This window comes from Leucoraja erinacea, unplaced genomic scaffold (assembly GCF_028641065.1).
Source record: "Leucoraja erinacea ecotype New England unplaced genomic scaffold, Leri_hhj_1 Leri_92S, whole genome shotgun sequence".
NCBI classification, from domain to species: Eukaryota; Metazoa; Chordata; class Chondrichthyes; order Rajiformes; family Rajidae; genus Leucoraja; species Leucoraja erinaceus.
In genome coordinates this window covers 142,498-155,468 of record NW_026576872.1, presented here as the reverse complement: position 1 = coordinate 155,468, position 12,971 = coordinate 142,498, and the positions used below count along the sequence as shown (strand labels likewise).

At 53.5% G+C, this 12,971-nt stretch overlaps 1 protein-coding gene across 2 annotated transcripts in view; it reads right to left on the bottom strand.

Annotated features, from left to right (window-relative positions):
* The window catches only part of LOC129695069 (filensin), an 86,550-nt gene that overhangs the window by 28,759 nt on the left and 44,820 nt on the right, over nucleotides 1-12,971 (bottom strand). Inside the window, exon 1 of one of the 2 annotated variants that reach the window (XM_055631823.1) lies at nucleotides 6,336-7,299. The exons of the other annotated variant lie outside the window; for it this stretch is intronic. Within the exon in view, the coding sequence (XP_055487798.1) occupies nucleotides 6,336-6,694 (359 nt within the window). The 5' untranslated portion in view covers nucleotides 6,695-7,299. Of the gene's footprint in view, nucleotides 1-6,335; nucleotides 7,300-12,971 lie in introns of those variants that run through there. 2 annotated transcript variants of the gene reach the window in all.

Here is a 12,971-nt window from a genome sequence, read left to right as displayed (position 1 = left end):
CTGGACAGGCTAGATGCAGGAAAAATGTTCCCAATGTTGGGTGAGTCCAGAACCAGGGGCACCAGTCTTAGAATAAAGGGGAGGTCATTTAAGACTGAGATGAGAAAAAACTTTTTCTCACCTCAGTTGTGAATTTGTGGAATTCCCTGCCACAGAGGGCAGTGGAGGCCAAATCACCGGATGGATTTAAGAGATAGTTAGATAGAGCTCTAGGGGCTAGTGGAGTCAAGGGATGTGGGGAGAAGGCAGGCACGGGTTATTGATAGGGGACAATCAGCCATGATCACAATGAATGGCGGTGCTGGCTCGAAGGGCCGAATGGCCTCCTCCTGCACCTATTTTCTATGTTTTCTATGTTTCTATGACTCTATTTACACCTCATGCTGCCTCGGCAAGGCCAGCAGCATAATCAAGGACCAGTTGCACCCTGGCCACTCCCTCTTCTCACCACTCCCATTGGGCAAAAGGTACAGAAGTGTGAAAACGCACACCTCCAGATTCAGGGACAGTTTCTTCCCGGCTGTTATCAGGCAACTGAACCATCCCACCACAATCAGAGAGCAGTGCTGAACTACTATCTACCTCATTGGTGACCCTCGGACTATCCTTGATCAGACTTTGCTGGCTTTACCTTGCACTAAACGTTATTCATTGATCATGTATCTGTGCACTGTAAATGGATCGATTGTAATCATGTGTTGTCTTTCCGCTGACTATATAGCTCAAGATGGGTCCCGCCCTGAAACACCACCTGTTCATGTTCTACGGACCATAGACAATAGGTGCAGGAGGAGGCCAATTCGGCCCTCGAGCCAGCACCGCCATTCAATGTGATCATGGCTGATCCATCCACACTCAGTGACAGGGCCTATTGTCGTGCGCAACAAAAGCTTTACACTGTACCTCGGTACACGTGACAATAAACTAAACTGAATAAACTAACCTGAACTGATCTATGGAGGACATGGATAGTAAATGTTTCGCGTCAGGACCCTTCTTCAGGTTGATACATATTCCTTTGCGAATACTTGTTGAAGCTTCTCTCTACAACACTCCCCACCATTGACTCCATCTACACTTCACGCTGCCTCGGAAAAGCAGCCTTCTTCTCCCCGCTTCCGTCCGGCAGAAGGTGCAGAAGCTTGAAAGCGCGCACCGCCAAACTCAGGAACAGCTTCTTCCCCTCTGTTATCAGACTTCTGAACGGCCCTTCCATGAGCCAGGGTACTGTCCGATTCACCTCTACCCCATTGTGGACATTGGACTTTGTCTGTGGAACTGATGCGCTACAACGCTGAGAACTATATTCTGCACTCTGTATCTTCCCCTTTGCTCCACCTATTGTATTTGTGTATATCTATCAGTAAAAGTTGCGATCACTGTTGTACACGGCATTGTAAGGAATGATGATAAAACACACACACCAAGAACCTATCCTTCCAGCAGTGGAAGTCGGCAGGAACTGGAGGACAGAGATGTGTGGTGCGTCCGTCACCGTTCCCGTCAGAAACCAGCGCCACTGCGTCGCTCATGTTTGCAACGATGATGAATGAATGTATATTATTATCTGATCTGATGACATGCAAAACAAAGCTTTACACTGTACCTCGCTACACGTGACAACAATGAACCTTCAGTATTAGTTGAACCCTGGGACAAAATAAAGGCACATTGAATTCTCCAACTTCTAAACAAAAACCCCCTCCCCTTCCTGCCCCATAAGCCCACTCACTCCTCTGACAATCAGTCTCAAGATGGGTCCCGTCCTGAAACATCACCTGTTCATGTTCTACGGACCATGGACAATAGGTGCAGGAGGAGGCCATTTGGCCCTTCGAGCCAGCACCGCCATTCAATGTGATCATGGCTGATCATCCACAATCAGTACCCCGTTCTCTATGGCTGCTGCCTGACCCATCGAGTTACTCCAGCACTTGTGTCTTTTCTAAGAAAATAAATTATTGTATACACACGGAACTGCAGATACTGTTTTACAAAGACACAAAGTGCTGGAGTAAGTCAGCAGGTCAGGCAGCATTCCTGGACAACATGTTTAGTTTACTTTAGTTTAGAGATAAAGCCGAGAAACAGGCCCTTTGGCCCACCAAGTCCGTGCCAACCTAATGATCATCCGTACACCAGCTCTATGTTGGAATAAAGTACTGGAGTACTAGTGGGAAAAATAACTTTCTCCACAGATGCTGCCTGACCCGCTGAGTTACTCCAGGACTTTGTGAAACGTCACCTATCCATGTTCTGGAGGACAACCAGTGGCTGCTGGCATGTGTTTGTGGGGCTGGCGAGTGTAGTCGGGGCTGGCGAGTGTAGTCGGGGCTGGCGAGTGTAGTCGGGGGGGCTGGCGAGTGTTTGTGGGGCTGCCGAGTGTAGTCGGGGCTGGCGAGTGTAGTCGGGGCTGGCGAGTGTAGTCGGGGCTGGCGAGTGTTTGCGGGGCTGGCGAGTGTAGTCGGGGCTGGCGAGTGTAGTCGGGGCTGGTGAGTGTAGTCGGGGCTGGCGAGTGTTTGAGTGTAGTCGGGGCTGGCGGGGCTGGCGAGTGTTTGCGGGGCTGGCGAGTGTAGTCGGGGCTGGCGAGTGTAGTCGGGGCTGGCGAGAGTGTCGGGGCTGGCGAGTGGGCGGGGCTGGCGTGTTTGTGGGGCTGGCGAGTGTAGTCGGGGCTGGCGAGTGTAGTCGGGGCTGGCGAGTGTAGTCGGGGGCTGGTGAGTGTAGTCGGGGCTGGCGAGTGTAGTCGGGGCTGGCGAGTGTAGTCCGGGGGGGCTGGCGAGTGTAGTCGGGGCTGGGTTGGGGCTGGTGTTTGTGGGGCTGGCGAGTGTAGTCGGGGCTGGCGAGTGTAGTCGGGGCTGGGGTGTGTAGTCGGGGCTGGCGAGTGTAGTCGGGGCTGGCGAGTGTAGTCGGGGCTGGCGAGTGTAGTCGGGGCTGGCGAGTGTAGTCGGGGCTGGCGAGTGTAGTCGGGGCTGGCGAGTGTAGTCGGGGCTGGCGAGTGTAGTCGGGGCTGGCGAGTGTAGTCGGGGCTGGCGAGTGTAGTCGGGGCTGGCGAGTGTAGTCGGGGCTGGCGAGTGTAGTCGGGGCTGGCGAGTGTAGTCGGGGCTGGCGAGTGTAGTCGGGGCTGGCGAGTGTAGTCGGGGCTGGCTGGAGTGTAGTCGGGGCTGGCGAGTGTAGTCGGGGCTGGCGAGTGTAGTCGGGGCTGGCGAGTGTGTAGTCGGGGCTGGCGAGTGTAGTCGGGGCTGGCGTGTGTAGTCGGGGCTGGCGAGGGTAGTCGGGGCTGGCGAGTGTAGTCGGGGCTGGCGAGTGTAGTCGGGGCTGGCGAGTGTAGTCGGGGGCTGGCGAGTGTAGTCGGGCTGGCTGGCGAGTGTAGTCGGGTGGGGCTGGCGAGTGTAGTCGGGGCTGGCGAGTGTAGTCGGGGCTGGCGAGTGTTTGTGGGGCTGGCGAGTGTTAGTCGGGGCTGGGTGCTGGCGAGTGTGGTCGGGGCTGGCGAGTGTAGTCGGGGGCGAGTGGCAAGCTGGCGAGTGTAGTCGGGGCTGGCGAGTGTAGTCGGGGCTGGCGAGTGTAGTCGGGGCTGGCGGTGTAGTCGGGGCTGGCGAGTGTAGTCGGGGCTGGCGAGTGTAGTCGGGGCTGGCGAGTGTTTCGGGGCTGGCGAGTGTAGTCGGGGGGCTGGCGGGTGCGAGTGTAGTCGGGGCTGGCGAGTGTAGTCGGGGCTGGCGAGTGTAGTCGGGGCTGGCGAGTGTAGTCGGGGCTGGGGCTGGCGAGTGTAGTCGGGGCTGGCGAGTGTAGTCGGGGCTGGCGAGTGTAGTGTGGGGCTGGCGAGTGTAGTCGGGGCTGGCGAGTGTAGTCGGGGCTGGCGAGTGTAGTCGGGGCTGGCGAGTGTAGCGGGGTGGAGTGTAGTCGGGGCTGGCGAGTGTAGTCGGGGCTGGCGAGTGTAGTCGGGGCTGGCGAGTGTAGTCGGGGCTGGCGAGTGTAGTCGGGGCTGGCGAGTGTAGTCGGGGCTGGCGAGTGTAGTCGGGGCTGGCGAGTGTAGTCGGGGCTGGCGAGTGTAGTAGTCGGGGCTGGCGTGTGTAGTCGGGGCTGGCGAGTGTAGTCGGGGCTGGCGAGTGTAGTCGGGGCTGGCGAGTGTAGTCGGAGTGGCTGGCGAGTGTAGTCGGGGCTGGCGAGTGTTTGTCGGGGCTGGCGAGTGTAGTCGGGGCTGGCTGTGGGGCTGGCGAGTGTAGTCGGGGCTGGCGCTGGCGAGTGTTTGCCGGGCTGGCGAGTGTTTACCGGGCTGGCGAGTGTAGTCGGGGCTGGCGAGTGTTTGTGGGGCTGGCGAGTGTAGTCGGGGCTGGCGAGTGTTTGCCGGGCTGGCGAGTGTTTGCCGGGGCTGGTGAGTGTTTGCCGGGCTGGCGAGTCGCTCGCTGCAGCTCCGGCCATGGAGCAGCCTCAGTGCAAGAGTCCCGGACCATCGGAGGCGTCGGAAGCGTTACGTCGCTGCCGTGAGAGTTTCTGTGCTGAATTCGCCCAGGTGACCGGCATTGACCAGGCTGCGGCTCGGTGCATCCTGGAGGACAACCAGTGGCTGCTGGAAGTAAGTATCAAGCACTGGATAGAATCGGTGGAAGATAGTGGCCTTCAAATGGGGGTGGGTGGTGAAAGCATCCTGCTTGCCTGCTAGATTTTCACTTACAGTAACTGCAGGAAAAGTGTTCCCGAAGTTGGGGGCGTTCAGAACCAGGGGTCACAGTTTAAGAATAAGGGGTTGGCCATTTTGGACTGAGATGAGGACAAACTTACTTCACCCAGAGAGTTATGAATCTGTGGAATTCTCTGCCACAGAAGGCAGTGGAGGCCAATTCACTGGATGTTTTCAAGGGAGAGTTACATTTAGTTCTTGGGGCTAAGCAAAATCAAGGGATATGGGGAAAATACCAGGAAAAGGGTACCAATTTTTGACGAACAGCCATGATCATATTGAATGGCAGTGCTGGCTCGAAGGGCCGAATGGCCTATTCCTGCACCTATTTTCAATGTTTCTATGCTTGAGTATATGGCAATAAAACTCGACCACTTGATTTTGAAGCATTCATGCACGGTGGAGGTATAATGTAGTCATAGAGTGATACAGTGTGAAAACAGGCCCTTCAGCCCAACTTGCCCACACCCGCCAACATGTCCCAGCTTCACTACATGCTTTTGGCCCATATCCCTCCTAACCTGCCCCATCCAAGAGTCTACCTTTTTCTTAAATGTTGGGATTGTCCAAGCCTCAACTACCTCCTCTGGCAGCTTGTTCCATACACCCACCACCCTTTGTGTGGAAAGGTCATCCCTCAGATTCTGATTAAATCTTTTCCCCTTCACCTTGAACCTATGTCCTCTGGTCCTCGATTCACCTACACTGGGCAAGAGACAGTGCATTGAAATGTATATGTCGAATGCATTTTAGATTTCTCGAAAGTCTTACTTTTAAAAATGTAACGTTTCCACAAACATATACCCCTTTTTTTAATGACATGGTTTGACGCTTCTAAATTCAAATCAAAATGAAATATTCGTCAAAAGGAGAACGCATACTTTCAAAATACTCTGATTTTTTCCCTGAGCAAAACATAATTTGTATGACTTTGCCAGATCAGGAAATGTCATGATTATTTCTTGTCCCTTTTCCCAACTACAAACAAAAAAGTTGCACTTGAAATTATAACACATTAAAAAAAATGGTGTCAAATGTCCTGTACTGTGGAAGGCACAGGCATCGATCGGGGGGGGGGGGGGGGGGGGTATATCCTCCCCCTTTTTGGGGGGGGGGGGGTGGCCTGTATTATTATCCCCCAGTTTTTTGGAGGACGAGCAATAACAAAAACAATAATCACCATATCTCTCATGTGGACCCCAAATTATCTTAAAAATACTTCAAACAAAAAATATTCAAATCATACTTCTACAATGCACTAAAACATGATTTTAATACATCAAATTTCAAAAATGCCCTACCTTGGGAGGGGGTGGCATCTCCCTCCCCACACCCCCCCCCCCACTCGGTTGCTCCACTGCCTCGCCGATACCCCCAAGGCCAGTGATCAGTGATCACTCAGCCCCCCCCCTGCCGATGATCTACTAGTTCCATCCTACACACTAGAGACAATTTACAGAGGGCCAATTAACCTGCAAATGTGCACATCGTCGGAGTGTGGGATGAAACCAGAGCACCCGGAGAAAACCCACGCGGTCACGGGGAGAACGTACAAACTCTGTAAAGACAGCGCCCGTGGTCAGGATCGAACCCGGGACTCTGGCACTGCGAGGCAGCAACTCTACCGCTGTGCCACCCTCCTGTATCAGCCAATCGTTACCTGGTGCGATAGTCATCCAGGGCTCTCTGCGCCTCCTTCAGCTCCTGTTCCAGACAGTTCAGTTGGTTGTGAAGATCCCAGATCCTATGCTGGTTCTGCTGGATCTGTTCGGTGAAGACCTCCTCCAGCCCCGAGAGCTCTTTGACTTGCCGCAGACTCTCCAGTTGTCTCCCGAACGAGGTGGTGCCTTGGTCGAAGGTCCGGGTGCGGTTGACATATCTGCTGAAGTGCACGTTGAACTCTTCCAAGCTTTGCAGGCTGGTCCTGGTGGTGATGTCCTTGCCACGCCAGGCCCTGAACACACCCGGCGTCTCGTCTCTCGTCCTCTCCACCTCCCCAAAGGCAAACGATTCGGCCATTCTCGAAGGGCAAGGTCGGTTCTCTCTAGTCTACACCCGACGCCAGGACTCTGTGGATCAGAGTGGATGCATTGGAAAGCCCTCTCTGCTGCAACGCACCAAACAATGTTTCAAGGGCCAGTGTACACCTCTCCACTGGAATAAATACATTTCCAGTCAGTGCCGGGCTCTAGGGCACACGTGCTTGTCTGCCTTTGTCCAGCCTTCCAGCTCTTTTCCCACTACATTGTCAATGAGTTAATTATGGATGGACAGAGCGTTTCACAGCTCATGTGGATTAATAAAGTGCCTCCACAAAACACACAGACAATTCCACAAGCATACACAGTCAGCTCATCTGCTTCAAACTTGCAAACTGTGCCCAAATTATTTGTTTCCAATGACCGGCTCAATGTGTTGCTCAGCACTTTGCAGAATTGCAGTAAACACTGAATAAGCATAATGCTGAGTGCAATGTCAACATAGAGCTTGGTTCAGAAATCCCCGCACATTATAGACAACAGGTGCAGGAGTAGGCCATTCGGCCCTCATTCAATGTGATCATGACTGATCATCCCCAATCACTACCCCGTTCCTGCCTTCTCCCCATATCCCCTCTCCGCTATCTTTAACAGCCCTATCTAGCTCTCTCTTGAAAGTTTTTTCACTACTATCCTACACACACACACATTAGGGACAATTTAAATGTATACCAAGCCAATTAACCGCAAACCTGCACGTCTTTGGAGTGTGGGAGGAAACCGAAGATCTCGAAGAAAACCCACGCAGGTCACGGGGAGAACGTGCAAACTCCATACAGACAGCACCCGTAGTGGGGATCGAACCCGGGTCTCCAGCGCTGTGAGGCAGCAACTCTACCGCTGCGCCACCCTGTCACCCTTTGCTGGTGGGTGAGAAGAGAATAAGGGGCCACAGTTTAAGAATAAGGGGTAGGCCATTTAAAACAGAGATGAGGAAACACTTTTTCACCCAGAGAGTTGTGAGTCTGTGGAATTTTCTGCCTCGGAGGCCAGTTCCCTGGATACTTTCAAGAGAGAGCTAGATAGGGCTCTTAAAGATAGCGGAGTGAGGGGATATGTGGAGAAGGCAGGAACGGGGAACTGATTGTGGATGATCAGCCATGATCACATTGAATGGTGGTGCTGGCTCGAAGGGCCAAATAGCCTACTACTGCACCTATTGTAAAGTAAAGTAAGCATGCAGGTACAGCAGGCAGTGAAGAAAGCGAATGGCATGTTGACCTTTATAACAAGAGGAATCGAATATAGGTCCTTCTGCAGTTGTACAGAGCCGTAGTGAGACCACACCTGGAGTATTGTGTGCAGTTTTGGTCCCCTAATTTGAGGAAGGATATTCTTGCTATTGAGGTAATGCAGCGTAGGTTTAAGAATAAGGAGTAAGCCATTTAGAACGGCGATGAGGAAACACTTTTTCTCACAGAGAGTGGTGAGTCTGTGGAATTCTCTGCCTCAGAGGGCGGTGGAGACCGGTTCTCTGGATGCTTTCAAGAGAGAGCTAGATAGGGCTCTTAAAGATAGTGGAGTCAGGGGATATGGGGAGAAGGCAGGAACGGGGTACTGATTGGGGATGATCAGCCATGATCACATTGAATGGCGGTGCTGGCTCGAATGGCCTACTCCTGCACCTATTGTCTATTGTCTGTAGAAAACTAGCGGAGCCGCGGGGCTGGAGAACGTCAGCGGAGCCGCGGAGACACGGAGCAATTGAGCGGCAGAACACCAGCGCGCACCAAGCCAGCTCGGCCGACCGGAAACACCAACAGATTGCGACGCGTACGAAAGCACCGCCAGGGACGCAGAGGTGCGTTAAAGGCCAGGTTAGAGCTAGCCCCACACAGGCCAGGTTAGAGCTAGTCCCACACAGGCCAGGTTAGAGCTAGTCCCACACAGGCCAGGTTAGAGCTGGTCCCACACAGGTTAGAGCCAGTCCCACACAGGCCAGGTTAGAGCTAGCCCCACACAGGCCAGGTTAGAGCTAGCCCCACACAGGCCAGGTTAGAGCTAGTCCAGAGCTAGTCCCACACAGGTTAGAGCTAGTCCCACACAGGCCAGGTTAGAGCTAGTCCCACACAGGCCAGGTTAGAGCTAGTCCCACACATGTTAGAGCTAGTCCCACACAGGCCAGGTTAGAGCTAGTCCCACACATGTTAGAGCTAGTCCCACACAGGCCAGGTTAGAGCTAGTCCCACACAGGTTAGAGCTAGTCCCACACAGGCCAGGTTAGAGCTAGCCCCACACAGGCCAGGTTAGTGCTAGTCCCACACAGGTTAGAGCTAGTCCCACACAGGTTAGAGCTAGTCCCACACAGGTTAGAGCTAGTCCCACACAGGCCAGGTTAGAGCTAGCCCCACACAGGCCAGGTTAGAGCTGGTCCCACACAGGTTAGAGCTGGTCCCACACAGGTTAGAGCTAGTCCCACACAGGTTACAGATAGTCCCACACAGTCCAGGTTAGAGCTGGTCCCACATAGGTTACAGATAGTCCCACACAGGCCAGGTTAGATCTAGTCCCACACAGGGCAGCGATTCCTAGCCTTTTCCTCGCCAACATGCGCTCACAGGCAAACAAAATGGACGAACTCCGGCTAAGGATCACCTCCCACAACCGGATCAAGGACTGCAACATCCTGATCTTCACGGAAACTTGGCTCAACACCGACGTTCCTGACAGCGCCATCCAGGTAACGGGGCGTCATTTACTCCGAGCGGACAGGACATCAGACTCTGGTAAGACCATGGGTGGGGGTCTGTGCATTTATGTAAATAAAACATGGTGCACGGACTCCACCATCATCGAGAGTCACTGCTCAGCTAACCTTGAATTCCTCTTGGTTAGATGCAGACTGTTCTATCTGCCCAGAGAGTTCACCTCCACTGTTGTGACTGCAGCCTATATCCCTCCTCATGCTAATGCCAAGCTTGCAATGAAAGAGCTGCATACTGCCATTAGCAAACAACAGACGCACAACCCCGAGGCAGCCTTCATTGTTGCGGGTGACTTCAATCACTCCAACCTGAAGACTGTACTCCCCAAATTCCACCAACATGTATCCTTCCCCACTAGAGTAGACAAGACACTGGACAAAGTCTACACCAACATGGCTGAAGCTTACAAAGCCACCCCCCTCCCCCACCTTGGTCAGTCTGATCACCTCTCATTGTTCCTGCTCCCTAAGTACTCCCCACTCATCAGACGGGTTAAACCCACTGTGAGGACAGTTAAAGTCTGGTCAGAGGAAGCGGACTTCACACTTCAGCAGTGTTTTGGAAACACTGACTGGAAGGCGTTTGCAGCCCAGGCCACCCTTGACTCCCACACGGACATTGATTCCTACACATCCTCTGTTCTGGACTTTATAAACTCCACCATCAATAGTGTCACCTCCCTCAAACAGGTGACCATATACCCGAATCAGAAGCCATGGATGAACAGCGAGGTCAGGCTACTGCTGAAAGCACGGGACACCGCTTTCAGGTCAGGCGATGCTCGAGCCTACAGTTCATCCAGGGCTAACCTGAAGAGGGGCATCAGGAAGGCCAAGCACTGCCATAAGCTCAGGATTGAGGAGCACTTCAACAACAACTCCGACCCCCGACGCATGTGGCAAGGCATCCAGGCCATCACGGACTACAGACCCTCCAACATCACCCCCACATCCAGCGACGCCTCCTTCCTTGAGGAGCTGAATCACTTCTATGGCCGCTTCGACAGGGACAATCTAGAGACAGCCATCAAGGCTGTGCTACCTGCCGATCACCAACCCCTCACACTCACCCCCTACGACGTGTACGTGGCACTGAGTAGGACTAATGCACGTAAGGCTGCTGGCCCTGACGGCATCCCCGGGTGCGTGCTCAGTGCCTGTGCTGCGCAGCTGACAGACGTCTGGACTGACATCTTCAACCTGTCACTTGCCCAAGCAGTTGTCCCCACGTGCCTTAAAACCACCTCCATCGTGCCAGTGCCAAAACACTCCACTGCGGCAAGCCTCAACGACTTCCGCCCAGTTGCACTTACCCCCATCATCACCAAGTGCTTCGAGAGGCTGGTCCTGGCACACCTCAAAAGCTGCCTACCCCCCACACTGGATCCCTATCAGTTTGCCTACCGCAAGAACAGGAGTACGGAGGATGCCATCTCAACGGCACTTCACTCCGCCCTCTCCCACCTCGACAAGAGACACTTACGTAAGAATGCTGTTCATCGATTACAGCTCAGCATTCAACACCATTATTCCCTCTAAACTGATCACCAAACTCGGTAACCTGGGCATCGACCCCTCCCTCTGCAACTGGATACTGGACTTTCTAACCAACAGACCCCAGTCTGTGAGGTTAGACAAGCACACCTCTTCAACCCTCACCCTGAACACCGGCGTTCCTCAGGGCTGTGTGCTGAGCCCCCTCCTCTACTCCCTCTTCACCTATGACTGCACACCTGTACATGGTACTAACACCATCATCAAGTATGCAGATGATACAACGGTGATTGGCCTCATCAGCAACAACGATGAGCTGGCCTACAGGGAGGAGGTCCAGCACTTAGCAGCATGGTGCGCTGACAACAACCTGGCCCTTAACTCCAAGAAGACCAAGGAGCTCATTGTAGACTTCAGGAAGTCCAGAGGTGGCACGCACACCCTCATCCACATTAACGGGACGGAGGTATAAAGCAGAGATAGATGGATTTTACTTCAGAGTCACGTGAGTGATTCCGTGAAGATGCCCCGCCAGTCCGCATGCGTGTCATTACGTCATTCGCATGGCGAAGCACCGGACTGGCAGGCACGTCACTCCTGCCAGCGGTAAGTTTAAACTTACAGGTAAGTTTTTAATACTTACCAGGTTGTGTTTTCTTGCAGGAACTTCTTCTTACAGAGTTTTCCTGCTGGATGTTGTAGCGCAGTCTGGACGAGCCGCGGGGGAACCGGCTTTGGGCTGTGGGGAGACCCAGTCCAGACCGAGGAAGACGGGTGCGCTACTCCAGCCGCTGACAAGGTGGTCAGTGGCTTCCAGACCGCTGAGGTTTCCGTGGAGGGGTAAGTCCATGAGAAAAGCGGCATCAGCGTGCCGACTGTGAGCACCGTGCCTAGTCCTGTGGGCAGGAAAAGCCATTTAAAAATAAGCCCATGAACTCCGATGGGCCAGGATTCTCCTCCCACTAGAAGCGACGTCTGTGGACGTCTGGTAAAGATGGAGCACCTGATGGAGAGGATGCTCCATCACGACATGCCCCAGGAGGAGCTTTATATCCGTGGGTCACTCCATGGGCCCGTGGCAACAGCTTCTGGTAAGGGCTGTATCGGGAAGATCTGCTCCATGAAGAGGAGCTTTATATCCACGGGTCCTCTTGGGGTCCCATGGCAGCAGCACCTGTAGATGGGCTGCATAATGTCTCCCTCATGGAGGAGGTGAGCTTACCGGGACAGTTTTGTTCTGACCCTGAGGCTGGAGGTATTGCAGAGCATACCCCAAGGCATGAAAGCCAAGAAGGGTTGTTGAGCCAATAAAAAGAGCTCCATCACGATATGCCTCAGCAAAAGGAGCTTTATATCCTCGGGGGCCCGTGGCAGCGGCACCTGTTGGAGGGCTGTCTGGGAAGAGCTCCTGATGGAGAGGATGCTCCATCACGATATGCTACAGCAAGAGGAGCTTTATATTCGAAGGTCTCCTCGGGAGACTGGCAGCAGCACGTATAGAAGGACTGCATGATATCTCCCTCTTGGAGGAAGTGAACAATCGGAGTCAGTTTGTTCTGACTCCGAGATCGAAGGTATAGCTGGTGAGCATACTACGGGGCAGGGGCCTGTGGCAGCGCCTGTTCATGGCTGTCTACGAATCTCCCTCTCTGTGGAGGGAAGTGCGAGTGGTTAGTGAAACCAACTTCAAAATTCAAAAGTACGTCTGTGGAACGTACTGGAATAAATGCGTATGGATTCAAGGGAGTCTTCGCAAACAAAGGTGGCAGAATAACCGGAAGGGGCTAGAGTTCCCCTCATGCTATAAATGCCAGGAATGAACAATGCTTCAGGGGTGACATTAAAGACCTTCTCTTCAGGTAAGACCTATTCAACAGGTAAAACCTGGATAAGGAAGCAAAAGCTGTCGGACCAATCGAGGTAGCGACAACGAGCAAAGCTTCATCGTTGCGGCAACAACACACCCCACGCCTCCGGTGGCAATAAGCAGTTCACTGAAGCTGGTGGCAGCATGAAAGTTGGACAGAGGTCTTACATCTGAGACCCAAGTCGGGCTCAG